Here is an 18,804-nt window from a genome sequence, read left to right as displayed (position 1 = left end):
GGAAGTAACAAACATTTCCTAAAACCTTGAGGTCAGTCCACCAAAAAGCGAAGTTGAGTCTGGTAGAGAGAACTAATCAGTAAAATAATTCCTAAAAATGAAATTTTGAAGAATATACTGAATTTTATATCCCATAAGAAAATAAGGGTTATTTCTAGAATCTTTGTAAGATTCTAAGAAAAGGACAGTATGGAATCTCTGCTTAGTTAAAAGGCATACTGTGTGGATTTGTAAACAGTCTTAAGAAACTAAAAATATTATTATGGCAGAAAAATTATGTTACAAGGTTACTGTGCCATCTGCTTTTCAGCTTTAATACAAGTAATACGACCAAAAATTCCCTTGGATGAAGACATACTGTATTTACCAAGGATGACATGGCAGAAAAATAATGTTAGTTTTCTAGGTGACAGGGTTATCAAGAAATTATCAGCTTCAAGATTCATTCCTTGGCCAGGTCTTCCCTTAAAGGAATATTCTACAGGTTTTCCAGTACTGGGAGTGGCAGTTAGCAAGGCCCCGTTTCTTCTGAACTGCTCAGTCCCTGTTGCAAGGCTACCAGGACCCTCTAGTGGTCTTGAGGTGGAACTTAATCTGTAGATCAGTGAGTGACTCTCCAGCTGTCTTCTACTTGCCCTATATACACAAGAGTCAGTCTGCACCGATGAACCTGTGGACAAGGCTGCATGAGGACAAGGGACTACCACTTGGAAGCTGTTATACACCCACTAACTTCCTGACAAATAATACAGGGTGCCCTGGGGCACTTTAAACGTTTCACTGACTGTACTTCTGGGAAAATACATCATGAAGGCCTGACTAAACTAACTGCTCAGCCTCGGCAATCAGCACAAGGAACAAAGTGGAAAACTGTCCCAAAGCAGAGTTTTCACAACTACGATGGCATTTCTCAGAAAAGAGTAACATGATACCATCACAGAGAAAAGGTAGCTTTCTAGCTATCGCTGTCAAATCTCAAAAGCAAATTGCTCAAAAATCTGCTTTCTTTTCTTAGTACCTACAAAAATGAATCTCATGGCTCCTTTATGGAATCTTGAAGCTGATAATTTCTTGATAACCCTATCACCTAAGAAGTTACAGAGTTTTCTCTAATTCAGTACATCAAGGAGAAAGTTATGATACCAAACAGGGTGTGAAGTCAACTCATTTTCCCTCTTCAAGAATGAGTGTGTGGCTGCCTCTAAGAAATCGAGCCCCAGACTCAAAAGCTTCTGCCTCCATGACTATGGTCATGCAAAGCCAGCTCAAGACTGACACCCTAATCGTGTCACTGAATCCGTGTAGGAAAAGTGACGGCCATTTATACCTCACCAGATACTCATTAAGATAGAAGTTGATCCCTGATATCCAAATTGCTTCAGGTTACTCTTTAGTTAACCTTCACTACAGGTTTAATATGCCATAAATTATTGTAATTAAATCTACCAGAAAGGGACCCATTTAATTTTTAGATTTCTTTTATTGGGACAAATATCATCATATATAGGAGTGTCTGAAGTCTGTACAGTTAGTTATAAAGCAACCTCTCCCCCCCCACCCCCACCACTTCCTGGATGAGAAAACAGAACACTGCCTATATCAAGAAGCATCCAGCATCCCTGTGCCCCTTCCTCCTAGAATGGGGTTTCTCAACCCATAAACTATTGGCATTTTGGGAGGAATAATTACTTGTTTGGGGACGGAGGAGCATAGCTATGCTGTGTACTGTAGGATGTTTAGCTGCATTTCTGGCCTCTGCCCACCAGATAGAAGTAACATCTCCCCAGCTGTGACAACCAAAAATGTCTCCAAACATTGCCAAATGTCCCATGAACGATAAAATTGCCCCCAGGTGAGAACCCCTGTCCTAACAGCAACCATTATCCTGATTTTTGTGATAATCACCTTTCCTCTTGCTTTTTGTTTTGGTTTTAACCATTTACTTTGGGGGGGGGAGAGTAAGAGCCACAGAAAGTGCATAAAACATAGTGTTCACAAATAACCTATATAACTGCCAACTAGGAAAAAAAAAACAGAACCCTAATATCACCCTAGAAGTTCCCCATGGGCCCCTTTGCAATCTCAACCCTTTTCCTCTCCCCAAAGGTAATCACTACGGTGACTTTCACAGTAATCACTTCTTTGTGTTTTAAATAATTTGACCACCCCAGTATGGTACCTCAGTATCAGATTTTTGCCTATCATCTGAACTTTTTACAAGTGGAATCATACTGGATGTTAACTTTGTGTCTCACTTCTTTCAGTCAACGTTAAATTAATATCCTTCTACACCAGGGAACAAACAACAGCCCATAGGCCAAACCCTACCTGCCACCTATTTTTGTAAATAACATTTCATGGGAACATAGCCACCTCCATTTGTTTATATATTGTATACTGTTAATTTCACACTCCAATAGGCAAGTTGAGTAGTTGTGACAGAGACCCTATGGTCGGCAAAATACTTCTATCTGGCTCTTTACAGAAAAAGTTTGCCAACCCCTGCTTTGGACCCTTGCATGTAACTGTACTTCATTTCTTTGCAGTTACAAACACAGCAGTTTACTTATCCATTCTACTACTGACGGACATTTGGGTGATACTGCAGATAATAAGTACTCTTTCCTTCTGACTGAAGTGCATCCTTTAAAATTTCCTTTATTGAAGGTCTACTGGTGGTAAAGCTTTGTTTGAAAACTTATTCCATCCACTTTCTTAAAAAATGTATTTGCTGAGTGTAAAATTCTAGGTTGCCAGTTGTATTTCCCTCAATGTATTACTCCAATGTCTTTTGGTTTCCCCTGTTAAGAACTCTGCTTTCATTTATAACTGTTGCTTCTTTGAAGAGAATCGGTATATTTTCTCTGGCTGCATTAACAATCATCTCTCTTTTGTGTGCATGCCTGTGTGTGCGTGTGTGTTTGTATTTGTGATGTTCTGCTACAATGTTACACTGTTACATCTGCTATTATGTTTGCAAGTGAAGATTTGTTTAAATGTAATCTGCTTGGATTCATTAAGTTTTTTGAATCTGTGGATTTGTTTTATCACTAATTCTAGACAGTCTTCAGCCCTTTTCCCCTTAAATACTGCCTGTTTCCCATTCTCCTTTGTGCTGCTGAGCTTCTATTAGATACTAGATCTTTATCTTTCATCTAAACTTGTTTCTTATTTCTCATCTTTTCCTCTTTCACAGCTGCATTCTGGATAACTGTCTTCTAGTCTATTTTCTAGACTTTCTTCAGCTGTGTCTACTTTGTTATTAAACCCAATAGCACACTCAGTATCCAAGCCTATGGGTGCTAGAAACCGGCCACAGTCATCAATAATGCAACCTTAGCAATACCTGATAGGAAAGAAAAATCTTAGGAAACAAAGAGATTTGGATAAATTTTCAAAGAAAACCCTCACTCACCATCTAAAGCCTTTGCTACTCTCTCTCAATTATCTGGGAACTGAAAAAGTTGGGGGATCAACTTATTTTGGTATTTGTTTCATTTCTTTTGCACTAGATTTTAAGTCTCTTCAGAGAAGGCAATGAGTCTTTTTACCTATTTGCACTTCCTCAGTCTTTAAACAATACCATCAAGAAAGTGAAAAGAAAACCCACACAACTGGAGAAAATATTTTCAAATCATCTAACTGATAAAGGGACTGGTACTTGAATATACTAAAAAGTTTTACTAAACAACAATAAAGACACATAACCCAACTGAACACTGGACAAAGGATCTGAATAGCTATTTCTCCAAAGATGACATACAAATGGCCAATAATCAAATGACAAAACAGTCAACATCTTCAGCGGACATGGAAATACAAATCAAAAGCACACATAGATATTACTTTGTAGCCACTAACATGGCTATAATCAAAAAGACAGATAATAACAAGTGTTGACAAAGATGAAGAGAAATTAAAATCCTCATACACTGCTGGTGGGAATGCAAAAGGGTGTAGCTGCTTTGGAAAGCAGTCTGGCAGTTACTCAAAAGTAAACATGGAGGGGCTCCTGGGTGGATCAGTCGGTTAAGTGTCTGCCTTCGGCTCAGATCATGGTCTCAGGGTCCTGAGCTCAAGCCCTACATCAGGCTCCCTGAGCCTGCTTCTCTCTCTCCCCAAGCTTGTGCTCGCTCTCTCTCTCTCAAATAAATAAAAAATCTTAAAAAGTTAAACATGGAGTAATCACATCACCCAACAATTCCACTCTACGTATATACCCGAGAGAAGTGAAAATAAAGCCACAGGCCACACTAACACTGACAGTGTTCACAGCTGCATTATTTATAACAGATGAAAAAGTGGAAATAACCCAAATGCCCACCAGCTAATGAATGGGTAAATCATGGTATATTCATACAATGGAGTATTAAAAAAGGAATGAAGTTCTGACACATGCTACAACAAGGATGAACCTGGAAAACATTATGCTAAATGAAGGAAATCAGTCACAAAGGTCCACATGTTGTGGAATTCCATTTAAATGAGATGTCCAGAATAGGCAAATCTTTAGAGACAGAAAGTAAATCTGCAGTTGCCAAGGGTGGTTGGGGGGTTCATGGGGGATGACTGCCACTGGGTACAGAGTTTCTTTTAGAGGTGATGAAATGTTTTAAAATTGGTTCTGGTGAAAATTCTGTGAATATACTAAAAGGCATTGAATTGGACATTATAAATGGGTAAATTATATGGCATGTGAATTATATCTCAACAAAGCTGTTAAAACAAACACATGCACACTTAAGTATGCACAACAAGTCCTTGCCCCAGTTCTCTCCAGACTCTTAGCTGGTTCTTCTGGGTTTTAGTTCCTTCATATTTCTAAATAATATCCTTATACTGCAATATCTTACACCAATTTTCTATTGACTTCCAAAAATGGCACTGAGGAACAAGATACAATTTTCAACTGGCAGGAAGTGTGGACCTTGCTGAAAAAATGCATAGACGCTAACTGGGGGAAGAGTGTTCTAGAGACGGAGAAACTAATGCAAAATCCTAAGACAGGAGGATGCTTGATGTATTCATAAACCAGAACAGGGACCAGTGGCTAAGACGGAATGAGTAAGAAGGAGAGTAGCAAGAGATGAGGTCAGAAAGGGAAAAAGGTCCATATTATATAAGGCTGCAAGGGAAAGGACTTTGACTTTATTCTGAATGAAAAGGAGGCAACAAGGGCGAGGGGGTGCTGGTGGTACTGGTGGTCTGAGAATAAGCAGCACAGACTTACACTTTGAAAGAATCACTCTGACTGTTACGCTGAAGGTCGTGGCTGGATGAAGAAAGAGCAATTGAGGGCAATAGCTCCCAACCAGGGGCATTTTGCTCAGGGGACATCCGGCAATGTCTGCAGGTATTTGGGTTGCCACAGATGGGGAGGAGGTGGCGGGGGTGGGGGGTGGAAGGGGAAGAAGGTGCTAGTGGCATCTAGCAGGTAAAGGTCAGGAATGCTGCTAATCATCCTAAAATGCACAGGACATGCCTCACAACAAAGAATTATCTAGCCCAAAACATCAGTAGTGCTATGGCTGAGAAAACCAGCTTTAGAAGCTGTTATAATAATCTAGACAAGAAATAACAGCTGCTCAGACCATACTAGCTACAGTGCAGGTGACATGAAGCAGGAAGGGTCTGGATATATTCTGAAGGTAGAACCAACATTTTCTAGTGGACACAGGTCCTTGGCTTCAACAATTAGGAGGAGGGAATTGACATCAACTGAAATGGGGAAGACTGTGGATAAAACCATTTGCGGGGTGGAGGTGGGGAAGCAGCCAGAACTGGAGTTTGAGTATGTTAAGTTTGAGAAGTTGATAGCTGATGACACCCCGAATGAAGATACTGAGTTGGGGGTTCAATACAAGTCTGGAGTTTAGGAGAGATGGTAATGCAGTCATGAGAAATCTGGCAACTGTGACCAAACATCTCAGCCATGGTTTGTTACATCCAGCCATGATTTAATAAATAATTGGTGTAGCTAAAAGATGAGAGAGGTCCAGGACTGAACTGCAGGGCCCCAGACATGATAAGGCTGGGAAAAGAGAATCGCAACAGAGATTAAGGAGTGGCAGTGAAGGGGGAAGAAAGGCAGGAGATGATGCGGTCTGGGAAGGCACGGGAAACAAGTGATTCAAGGAAGGGTGAACATCTGTGCCACAGGCAAAGTAAGACAAGGATTAAAAAATGCCCAGTGGACTTAGTAACGTGGAAGTCACTGGTGACTTTGGCAAGGGCAGTTTCTGTGGAGCAGTAAGGCAAAGTCTGAAGTGGGTTTAGAAGAGACAGGAGGAAGATTCCCTGTCTTCTGCCCACAAAAGGATAAGTGCTATGGATCATGCCCCTCTACTGTAAACACTGGGAAAACAAAAGATATGAAACTACTCATCACACACTGGACAACAGGCAGCACAGGACTGTCATCCTTGACAGATGGGTAACAAAGGATGTGAGCTCTAGGGCTGCCCCAGCTTTCTGTCAAGAGGCAATTTCTGGACATGGCATAAGGAGGGGAAGCCCGCATGCGCACAAGGGTCTTACTGAAATGAAAATGTATGTCCACACAGTATACATGAATGTTCATAGCAGCCTTGGGTACAGTAGGCAAAAACTGGAAACAACCGAAATGTCCATCACCAGGTGAATGCATAAACAAATTATGGCATACTCATACAACAGCATACTATCCAGAAATGAAATGAACTACTGATAAATGCAACATGGATAAATCTCAGAATCGTGCTGAGAAAAATAAGCCAGGCAGAAAAGAAAATACCTAATCTATACGGAGAGATCAGTGGTTGCCTGGGCCAGAGAATGAAGTGGGAGGGTGGGATGTGGGGAGGAGCAGAGGACCGACTGGGAAGTGACCCAAGATAATTCTTTGTAATGATGAAAATTTCTTTATCAAGGTTCTTACGATTACAGGTATATACATTGGTCAAAACTCATGGAACTATACCCTCAAAAATGGGTATATTGTATTATATATAAATTATACCTCAATGAAGTTTATTTAAAAAAAATATTCTAGGCAGAGTGCTGCTTCTAGTAATGGTGAACTGGCTCATTTCAATAATCTCTCTTGTCAAGAAAACTACAACAAAATATTGGGGGGGGACCGGGGGGGGATGGCTCAAAGACACTACAGTGGAGCAAAGCAGAGAATTACAGTCCCACTTAAGGATAAGGAAATCCAGAGAAGTGAGTCTGATGTTTGGGGCTCCCCCTCCCCTCGCCACTGCTGAGCATCAACACTAGAAGAGGCAAAAGAGAGGTAGAGCAACTAAGCAGACTATCTGAGACTCGCTCAAGGCATGTTACAAGTTTTTAAAAAGAGAGGATAGGAGAACTGAAATCAATTTGTACAGAAAATTAGAGTTTTGTGGCAAAGAAGAGCAGAAGCTTCAGGAAGTGGAGGTAAATGGGCTCAAGAAACAGTTTTAAAATTAGTTTTAAAACAATTTTTTGAGTAGGACATAACACACATGGTATAGTCATGAAGGTACAAAAGGACTACAGTAAAAATCCTCTTCCCCGAGGCATCTGGATGGCTCAGTCGGTTAAGCATCTGCCTTCCGCTCAGGTCATGATCCCAGGGTCCTGGAATGGAGCCCTGCATCAGGCTCCCTGCTCTGCGGGAAGCCTGCTTCTCCCTCTGCCTCTCCCCCTGCTTGTGTTCCCTCTCTCACTGTGTCTCTGTCAAATAAATTAAAAAAAAAAAATCTTAAAAACAAAAAACAAAAAACACCCACAAAAAACCCTCTTCCTCTGTCACTCAGCTCCCTCCCTAGACGCAACTAGTCTTACCAGTTTTTCGGGCATTTTTCTGCAGATATTTTAGGTATATATATGTATGTGTAGATTTTATGTATGTAAAATATATTTTATTGTATGTATTCTATATACATAAAATATACACACAACAGTATTTTGGAGCTACCCTATGTATATCAACTTCAGCACCACTGATATTTGGGCCAGATAATTTTGTGTCATCGGGGACCATCCCTGTGCACCTTAGATATTAAACAGCTTCGCTCGTCTCTATCTACTAGATGCCAAAAGTACCCCCAACCCCAGTTGTGACAACCAAAAATGTCTCCAGACATTGCCAAAATCACCCCCAGTTGAAAACCACTGATGTATACCCAACCACACACACACGCATTTCCTCTCTATATTTTTCTACAGATGCATGCTGTACATATGGTTTTTCATCTTCTTTTTTTTTTACCCTATAACTGGAGATCATCCATCAGTCGTATAAAGATCTCAAACTTTATGTATATCTTGCTGCCAACAAGTACAGCTCTTTATAATGTTCATTATCTTAAGAGCATTCTATTTTTTTAATCTGGGGAGAAAGTACATTATTGCCTTTGATTTCATTAATGACAACTAGGACTAGCCTAAGTATCAAGCCCAAATCCATTCACCTACAAGTATCACTCTTTCTTGGTGGCACTATATCCTAATTACTAAAAATATTCAGAGGAAATATTCTACTTTGGACTTCTATCTCTACAAATAACAACAATAATAAAGATTACAGCAGCTAATACTTATTAAGTACTTACCATAGGTTAGGCAGTGTTCAAAGTACTTTAGTTATAGCAATATATTTAATTTTTACAATCACCTTCTGAGGATGTACTATTATCTCCCTTTCACCAAGAAGGAAGGGACAGAGATGTTCAGTAATTTACTCAAGGTTACACAGGCAGAGACGTCAGAATCAGGATTCAAATCCAGGCAATCTGGCTCTGGTGTTCATCTCCAAGCCATGACACTCTATTACTCTTCAGTCAAAACCTACAAGTCTTATACAATCACGTTTATATTCATATTTGTGTTTCTATTGAGTTTAACTGAAATCCTGAATATAAAGATGTTTCTTTTTATAATTAGTAAGGGCTAAGGTCCTTGAGTTTTACTATTGCATATATCCTGCACTTCCTAACACCAGTCCAGGTAGTGTTTTCATAAAACATTTTCCTTACGTTTTTCTCTGGCTAACACATTAGCATCTTTTATATTAAGAACCATATATCTTTTTATACAGAACTGTTAGGATAGTTCTAATAGTTATCCCACGGATAAGGAAAACTGTCCAAGTTATAGATTCCAACAAGAAGGAATTAGGGAAAATACAAACACAGCACCTTTCTCTTCATGCTTTTGGGCTCAGTCCCATACACAGCACTGCAATAAATCTTCCCAGAGTTGGATTCACACTATAATTTTACCAATTACAGGCATATCCTGCTAGCTACCTCCTAAGTAGGGATCGTCCCATACATCTACATATCCTCACGTCGAACTCGGGATCCAGCACACAGCTCAACAAATGTTTGCTGAACTTGGCACTTTTTAATTTCATTCCACGAAGTTCTTCCTCCTTCAATTTAACAAACATCTTTTGACAGTTTACTACAAGCCAAATATTGTGCATGGGGAACAGAAAGAAATTCCTTATAAAAATGTCTGCAAAACACAACTCAACAACAAAAAAAACCCAATTCTAAAAGGGGCAAAGGAATTGAAGACAATTTTCCAAAAACAGAAATAGCCAGCAAGTATATGAAAAGATGTTGAACGTAACTAGTCACCAGGGAAATGCAAATCAAAAGCATGAGATATCGCCTCACACCCATCAGGATGTCTGCTATCAAAAACAAAACAAAACAAAACAAAAGCAAACCACATAAAATCAAAAACCCAGAAAATAACAAGTGTTGGCAAGAATATGGAGAAACTGGAAGCCTTGTGTACCGTTGGTGGGAATGTAAAATGGTGTAGCCATTATAGAAAATACTATGGCAGTTCCTCAAAAACTTAAAAATAGAATCTCATTACCATGAGATTCAGCAATCCCACTTCTAGATATGTATCCAAAAGAACTGAAAGCAGGACTTGAAGAGACATTTATACATTCATGTTCACAGCAGCATTATTTACAATAGCCAATAAGTACAACCCAAGTGTCCGCTGAAGGGTGAATGAGAAACAAAATGTGGTCTATACATACAATGAAATACTACTGAGCCTTAAAAGGAAGGAAATGGTACAACATGGATGAACCTTGACAACATTATGTTAAGTACAATAATCCAGACATAAAAGGACATACTGTATGATTCCACTTATATGAGGTATTAAGAGTAGTCAAATTCAGAGACCGAAAGTAGAATGGCTGCCAAGGCTTGAGAGAAAGAATAGGGAGTTAGTATTTAATGGGGAAAGAGTTTCAGTTTTACAAGATGAAAGGTTTTATGGATGGATGGTGTCGGTGGTTGCACAACAGTGTGAATGCACTTAATGTTGCTGATCTGTACACTTAAAAATGGTTAAGACGGTTAACTTTATGTTATATATATTTTACCACTATTTTTTAGAAATTTGTTTGCAGAAGAGCTAACAGTCTAGATTTCATCAATGACTATCCAGCACAATTAACTGAAGTTATGTCCTTGCCTTCCAAAGAGCCATGTGACAAAAACGTACCTTAACCTCTAAAATTAGACCAAAGACCCATAAGTTTGAGCCTACACCATCCATGCCCTTCCCCTCGGCAGTATTTTCTGTTAATTTAATATGGAATGCCCAATATTCAATTGTTTCATTTTCAGTTCCCAGGCCTTAGATATACAATTTCTAGTACTGAGCCCTTGTAACAAATTTTACTATATACCTGAGCATTTTGAATTTCTGACATATATTCAAAATACAATAAATTTCACTAGGCAGAATCAGTACCAAAAAGGCTTTTCTATTAAGCCTTTGCTGGCTGCTAGTTTGTGGCCCCACTTGATATTTCTTGCTTTGTATTTTTTTTTCTTGTTTTATATTTTAAAAACAAGTTTTTAGTAACACTCAAGGATCCCTGGAAAGATCACTTTACTATTTGAGGTTGTAAACTGAACGGATTTATCTTGCCATTCTCAAACACTAGGAAAAAAGTGTGTGCTTTTAATGGTGAGAGCACCATTAAAATGTATACAGAAAGGACTATTTTTAAGAGCTTCAATCAATTAACTTTCAGATATATTATGCTTACAGTAAAAAGAGTTAATAAAAATGTTTTAAATTAAGACATTATCTCTCCTATAAATCAAATGAATAACAAAGCAAAGGTTTTTCCTACCTGTTGTTTCCTGCCCATGGCAAGTGTTCAGCTCAGCCAGAAGCTGGTTAAAATCATCCTGATGAGCAATCCAGTTATCCTGAAAACACCCAAAAAATCAATTAAAGGCAAGCCTGTTGTTTACATACACTGGTTGAGATAAGATATATTTTAGAATCAAGGAAATCTGGTTGTTAATGTGAAATTTTAAATGTTTCATCAAAATATTATGTTACAAATTTGAATGAAGAAATAATGTAAATTTGAAATGTAATTTATCTATATTAATATGAAAAATAGGCTTTGGGGTGCCTGGGTGGCTCAGCTGGTTAAGCATCCAACTCTTGATTTCTGCTTGGGTCATGATATCAGCGTTGTGAGACTGAGCCCCGTGAAGGGCTCCACACACAGCAGGGAGTCTGCTTGAGACTCTCTCTCTCCCTCTGCATTCACCCACCCTGCCGTGTACACACACACTCTCTCATAAATAAATCAATCTTTTAAAAAATTCAAAATTCAAAAATTCAAAATTTAAAAAAATTTTTAAAAATGGACTTCTTAGAAGATTAAGTCCCGATTTCAAATGTGGATAACTTATCAACAGTCCACTTATAATCAAATTATCAACAGGCAACCTTTGTGCTAAATATTAAAATAAAGGAAATAAAATTATTATTTTTCTCTCACTATGGGAATATTATGTAGGTTAAAGGGAAAAAAGTAGTGACAGACTTCAGGGCTCTCTTCTTTGCTCCTCTGCACTGAAAATATTTTGCCCAATTCTATTTGCTCGCGTCAACCCCAATTTTACAAAACAACACTGAGGAAGGGAGTAGGAAAGATTCCCAAGTTCCCTGGATCAGTTAGCACCCTCGTAAGGTGGTGCTAATACATTCATTATAACAAAAACAATCAGACTTTAAAAGAGAATGGGTATCTCCAAAACAATCTGAACCAATGGGAAGCAAGGTATCAATGTAGGAAATTGCCCCATACACACTTTTTAAGAATGCTGAAGGTTAAGGCATATTAAATAGGTTTACTGGGCAATGCTTCTCCTAAAAAATTAAGTGTATCCATACATCTATCTCTCAAAGCATCAGTATTTAAGGGGAAATGTGAATAAATTCAACCACTGAATACCAACAGTCAGAAACAGGTAACTGGACAGATAAAGGTCACCACTTTCTTGCAGAAAAAACTTAGTTTCTTTCTGAAACTAAACACCACCAACTTTTAATAACATAAGCAAATATCAGAACACAGGTAAAGATGAAAACGCCTTTCTGTACTGAAATGAGTACAAAATTATAAATATTCTATAAAAAAATATTTTTTTCAAAGTTTAGCAATAAAACTAATTTGGATCTCTTAGACATAAGCAAGTCAAGAATCCCATAAGGACAACAAGGCAAGGTGAAGGCATGTGATGTGATGAAGAGCCCGCTTAGTTATGGGCTCTTTAGTTAACCACACCATGGAGGATACACACTTGAATAGTTGAAAATTGATCAATTTGATTGGATTAAAATGTTTATATTTATAAAAAAGCAAATCGTGCAAGGAAAACCCCCAGTAGACACACTGTTGCTCACTTCATTATTGATTGTAGCTCCAAGTCCCAGGTGGTTATTTTTAACTTGAACTTTAATATGATCTGTGGCTCCTTGCTCCTGAGCCCCTAAACCCTGTGGAGATCAACAAAAGAGAGTTAACATTTTTATCAAGTATCAAGACAGATCGCATCTTTCCTCCTTTATCAACCATTCAATTAATTATTAAATATCCAGGAGTGAGGCACTATCCTTACCCTCAAAGAGGACACAGTCTAATGGATTCTTATAATGTCTGTAATACCAATACACTCATAATAATGAATGCTACTTCTTCAATCTGACACCCACTTCATGGCCCATGTAAACACTACCAAGAACAGGCCTTTCTGTGATGCTCAAAATCAGAGCACTACCACCAAACTAATGGATGCTCATTAGCGATATTACAACTCTATGGCTCTCTCCATTAAATAATTTTATAAAACAACACTGAGAAAGTGGGGAGAGGAGACCAAGTCCCCTGCATCAATTAACACTCATGTGTAAGGTGTCCCAGAGAAGTTGCTGTACTGAAGAAACTAAAAGGTAACCAGGTTCGCTAAGAGAAAATAAGATGATATAAAAGAGACAGACCTCACAGGACCTTGGAAATTATGGTAGGAATTTGGACTTAGTTTTTTAAAACAATGGGAAACCACTGAACTTCTATGCAAGGGAATGCCACAATCTAATTTCTGTACTTTAAAAGGTACTGTGGCTGTTGTTTGGCAAACGGCCCAGAGGTAGAAAAGGAGGGAGGGAAGCAGCTGTGAGGCTGCAGCAGTGATCAGGGCAAGAGATGAGGACGGTGTGTGGCCCAGGATGGGGCCCTTGGGGGGAGAGGAGTAATGACCAGGGAGGCGAGAAGTGAGAGAGGTACAGGAACCAGGCAGGCCCATTTGCAAAAATGGGGAAGACTTGAGAAGGAAAAGACTGGCGGGGCTGGGGGAAGGTGGGGGGGTGGATCAACAGTTTTATAACAAAAATGATAAACCTGAGATGCTTACTCAAGTGGAAATGCCAAGCAGGCTGGTGAATTTACAACTGTGGAGCTCAGAGGACATTTCTGGACCAGATGTAGAAAAGTCCTCAGAATTCAGATAATTCCAAGCATGGTCTGGAATGAAAGAGCTCACCTGAGCAGAGTACAGAAAAAGCCTGGGGCTGAACCCTGGGGAGCTCCAAAGCACAAAAGCCTGGAGAAGGAAGAGCCAGCAACACATTTAGGAGTGGCCAGTGAGGGAGAAGGAAAAAACAGAGAGGAGGGCAGTATGGTAGAAGCAGAGACAGAAGTACTTCAAGAATAGTCAATTATGTCCAATGCTGCTAAGGAACTGAGTAACATGAGAACAGAAAAGGATCCAATGGATTTGTCAACAAGGTCATTAAAGACCCTCACAAGAACCCTTTAAATACAAAGATATCAGGAGAAATCCTATGTCAGTTGGGAATAAATGGAGTGTGAGGAAAATGAAAAAATGTGTATTCTTAGCTATAAAGGGGAATAAAGTTTTACTATTAGCAATATAAAACAATGATGGTTAAGTATGATTCTAAGTGCAGCTAATTAAAAGGTACAATTTATGAAAAACACCAATCACAGCAATTTAAATGATAAAGAGAATTGACATCTATGTTCAATTCTAACTTTATCATTACAATTTAGTTATTTCTCCAAAATCACTTACTGATCTAAAACATAAATTTCTCCCAGTCTCCGAAGAAAGATGCATCCTCCTGATTTGCCTTTTTGCATGGCTCCAATTTCTTTTGCTCTTCTCCAACGTACCTTTCCTTTAGACCACCCCATCTTCTCTAGCATCCTCTGGCCAAACTTGGAATCGTCATTACTCCACGCAGTATTTCTTGGATCCACAGCCCATTTCTGCTTCTGCCTTCCTAGAAGTGACAAAGTATCTCATCAGCAATTTATCTTTCAAACCTGGAAAATACGACACAAATACACACAAAACCTAATACATACACACATACTTGCAAAAAATGTGACAAACAGTATGTTTTATTAGCTACAGATATTGGATTCAGCATTCAACGAAATATCATCAGATTGGATCACTTACCCTGGTTTTCCCAATAACTGTATATTCTCAATATACAAATTGGCCTAAGAATAGAATAACAATGTTCCCTCCATATGTGACAAACAGAAATACATGATAAGCCATCAGCTGGCCTTCCGCACTCAGCGAAAGGCAGCATCTGAAAGCACCTGTCAACAGGGGTGTCACCACCACCACGAGCAGCAATCACTGCAGCTTTCCTTGCCAGACAGCACGTACCAAATGCTATCCATGCACTGTAGTCATTTTGCACAGAGACCCAGTGAGGATGGATATTCTGATCTCCATTTCTCAGATGAGAAAATCTGAGGCTTCGACAAAGAAATGTGCCTAATGCCCCCAAGCAAAAATCAGAGCCTCCATACAAAGCAAGGTTCAGGTGACTTCAAAGCTTACATTCTTAATCCACAGTCATTATGATCTTGGGGAGAGTCAACTGTACCCTACACACACGTGATCTACAGATATTCGTGATACCATCCCTTGTCATTCAAATGCCCTAAAGCCACATGACCCCTTCTCTGAACTTCCCGTATAAATTATCTGCTTCTTTTCTGGCATTTAACTCACATTCTTCTGTATGGTGGCTATTTATATCTATCTCTGATGATTTCTATTAGACCATCATCAACTTATGGCTCATATTTGTGTGTTATTCTTTTTTATGCTTCATTGCAACAAGTAGAAAACACTGTACTCACTGCAGGCGCTATGTGTATGGGTGTATGAGTGGATTGGAGAGAAGAAAGCAAAAAAGGAGACAAGAGGAGGGGCACCTGGGTGGCTCAGGCATTAAGTGTCTGCCTTTGGCTCAGGTCATGATCCCAGCGTCCTGGTACTGAGCTCCACATCGGGCTCCCCGCTCTGCGGGAAGCCTGCTTCACCCTCTCCCACTCCCCCTGCTTGTGTTCCCTCTCTCGCTGTGTCTTTCTCTGTCAAATAAATAAAATCTTTAAAAAAAAAAAAAAAGAGAGAGACAAGAGGAAAGGAAGATAGGAAGGAACATATTTAAGGGAACTGCATTGAATCTCTTCTATTAAGTATTTTTTTAAATGCATATCAATAACTGACCATTAGGAACTCAAATTTGTCCTTGTAGTTTTTTTTTAAGATTTTATTTATCAAGAGAGAGAGGCACTCCAGGATCATGACCTGAGCCGAAGGCAGACGCTTAACCGACTGAGCCACCAGGTGCCCCTAGCGCTGTATATTAAGGAAAATTACTGCAGAGATACAGAACCTCAAAAGTTCACAGAACAAGAACATGAAGCCCCAAAGTAAATTGTGGAATTTGCAGGTCAAGTGTCATTATTATTCACCTACTGCAGCAACCAAAGCACAGTATGTCACTATCAACAACAGCCTGGTAACTTAGTCTGTCCATTCTTTCTCCCTTCCTTCCTTTCTCCCTCCTTCCCTCCCTCCCTCCCTCTTTCCCTTCCTTCTTCCCTACCTCCCTCTCTCCCTTCTTTAAGAAAGGCAGACAGCCATGTGCAGCAACCTCATTTAGATGTGTCTGGAGTCTTAGAAGCTTGACTACCCCACGTCCTCCTACAAATGGACCTTGAGAGCTTGTTTGGAGGTTCTAGCAGGGGAGCGCAGCTACTCGTATACCTTTGACTGAAGAAAGGCCCTCTTTATCCCTCCTCTATAGGGGAAGGTCATCCTCTCCAACCTAGCATACAGCTTCGACCTAGCACACGGCTTAGGGAGGGACACATGTCGAGCAGGGAGGAAGGTGACACCAACCTAGCCAGCCAGATCAGCCCAATCAACCCTGGCGATCAATACGGTAACAGATGTCACAGCCAGATCATCTTCACAACATAATTTAAAAGTAACAACTTCTAGTCAGAGGGCTCACTGTATTACATGTAAAATCAATGGAGACCCAAACTATACACAGCCTAGCAAAAATAAGTGAACCTTTTATAAGCATGTAGAAAAAGGCTACTTATGAAGCAAAACAAATCTATAGTTTTACAGGAAAAGGATAACCCCAAAATGCTAACCATGACTAAGTTACTACTTTACCTATCTTAGCAAATATACAGCATAATGTTGCCTCTGCTAATGAACAACATACCAGATATGAGCCTCGTTAACCAGTGTTCTCTCTGTGAGGCTGCTTACTGGTGTGTGTGTCAGAATTCATGTCTCTATTCAGTAGTGCTTGCCAGGGTGTTCTGAATGGGGCTTATACGAACGGGACATTTTTCAGAATAAATGAGGCCACACTTTGCAATAAGAACTCCAACAGTTTATGTGACATATGTTTATATAGCAGACTAGAGTGCTTATACCAAAGATCCCAAAGGTCAGTTCCTCTTCCCTGCAGAAATGTCAGGTAACCTCAACCAATGGGGTAGGACAGGGTTTCCCCAATGAGGATGTTAAATGGGGGGGGGCACACTTCCCACTAAAATAAAAAAGGGCAATAATGGGTGAAACAAAAGTCAACAGTGTTCCATATTAGAGACTTCCCCAGAATGTTTAATATGCAGATGTGTAGACCCTCCGAGGGCAAAGCAGGAATGCCATGTTTCCCAAATTTATTTGCTCAGAACCTACTTCCTTGAAACACTCTCTGGCTCTAGTGCTATAGAAGTTTCCAGGTTTAGGAAATCGGGGAAGGAAAAGACTGTCACTGGTCTGTTCATACTGGATCAACATTTACATGTGCTTTGTTGTTCTTTTTTTATTATTTTTTATTACTATGTTCAAGTGCTTTGATATTCTTATTCCACAGTTACTCTGTGCTTAGATGTCAGCTTTGCTAACCCTATGTGCAGAACAGAACATAGCAGGCCTCACTGCTATCCTTCAAAAGGCTTGCTTACAAGGTTGACACCTTGGCTGGGAACTTGGGTTTCAGGAGGGTTCCCAGCATTCTCAGAATTCATGAAGGGCTCATCATGCCTGTTTATACAAACAGTATGGTTTATACTGAATACCTGGCTTTCCTTCTGGGAGTCTGGAATTTGGGTACATGCCAAGCAGAGACTGCCTACATGACCAGCCCCCAGTAAACATGACACCAGTTCCTAACAAACTTCCCTGGTTTGCAACACTTCACAAGCGTTGTCACAACTCATACTGGGGTAATTAAGTGTGTCCTGTGTGACTCCACTGAGGGAGGACTCTGGAAGCTTGTGTCTGGTTTCCCTAGGACTTAGCTCCATGTATCTTTTCCATTTGCTGATTGTTTAGCCGTAATAAATCTCAGCCGTGAGTACAACTTTCTGCTGAGTCCTATGTCCTGAATCCAAGCAAATCACTGAATCTGGGATGGTCTTGGGGATGCCTGACGCTATGTGGAACAGCAGTGTGAGAGTAGAGTACCCTGAATCTGCAGAATCACTACTTAGTCCCTCTAGCAGGGACTCCTATTTGAAGACCTAACTGTAGTCGATTCCATCAGCACACTTTCAGGATAACCCCAATAACCAACCCTCCATATCACAGCTTTAAGAGATTTCACTTTTCAGTCACTCCATGCCTATTACCACCTGGCTTATGCCAGGATTCAGCTTACTCTGAAAGGTGTGTTGAGTTCCAAGAGTCAGGGACAGAAGTTTTGTCTTTTTTTTTTCTTTTTCAAAGGACACTTTGAAATATTCAAGAGCTCAAAATATACCATCCACGTACCATGTATTCCTTTTAAAAATTCAAGACATATTCAAAATTAAGGAAACTGCAGTATAGAATCTTAATGCAATGAGCATTAAAATCCATTAACTATAGTGTGATTTGACTACACATATGATGATTGGAAGTATCAAAAACTGATCTCAAAAAGGAAACAATCTGTGGGTACATACCTCAATTGAAGGGCGTCTGGGTGGCTCACGGGTTGAGCGTCTGCCTTAGGCTCAGGTCATGGTCCCAGGGTCCTGGGATCGAGCCCTGCATCGGGCTCCCTGCTCAGAGGGAAGCCTGCTTCTCCCTCTCCCACTCCCCCTGCTTGTGTTGCCTCTCTCACTGTGTCTCTCTCTGTCAAATAAAT

At 39.9% G+C, this 18,804-nt stretch overlaps 1 protein-coding gene across 3 annotated transcripts in view; it reads right to left on the bottom strand.

The window, feature by feature from the left end:
• The window catches only part of PINX1 (PIN2 (TERF1) interacting telomerase inhibitor 1), an 87,272-nt gene that overhangs the window by 65,805 nt on the left and 2,663 nt on the right, over positions 1-18,804 (bottom strand). For 2 of the 3 annotated variants that reach the window (XM_025873757.2, XM_073892525.1), the window contains exons 2-4: positions 14,507-14,616; positions 12,718-12,810; positions 11,144-11,222 (exon numbers count right to left, since the gene is read on the bottom strand). In XM_025873757.2, the coding sequence (XP_025729542.1) occupies positions 11,144-11,222; positions 12,718-12,810; positions 14,507-14,616 (282 nt within the window). Of the gene's footprint in view, positions 1-11,143; positions 11,223-12,717; positions 12,811-14,506; positions 14,660-18,804 lie in introns of all 3 variants that reach the window. The other variant, XM_073892524.1, reaches the window with a different exon arrangement.

This window comes from Callorhinus ursinus, unplaced genomic scaffold (assembly GCF_003265705.2).
Source record: "Callorhinus ursinus isolate GAN/ISIS: 27379988/994484 unplaced genomic scaffold, GSC_fseal_2.0 scaffold4, whole genome shotgun sequence".
Lineage (NCBI taxonomy): Eukaryota > Metazoa > Chordata > Mammalia > Carnivora > Otariidae > Callorhinus > Callorhinus ursinus.
The sequence above is the reverse complement of the archived record's forward strand: the minus strand, read 5'-3'. Positions and strand labels throughout refer to the sequence as shown.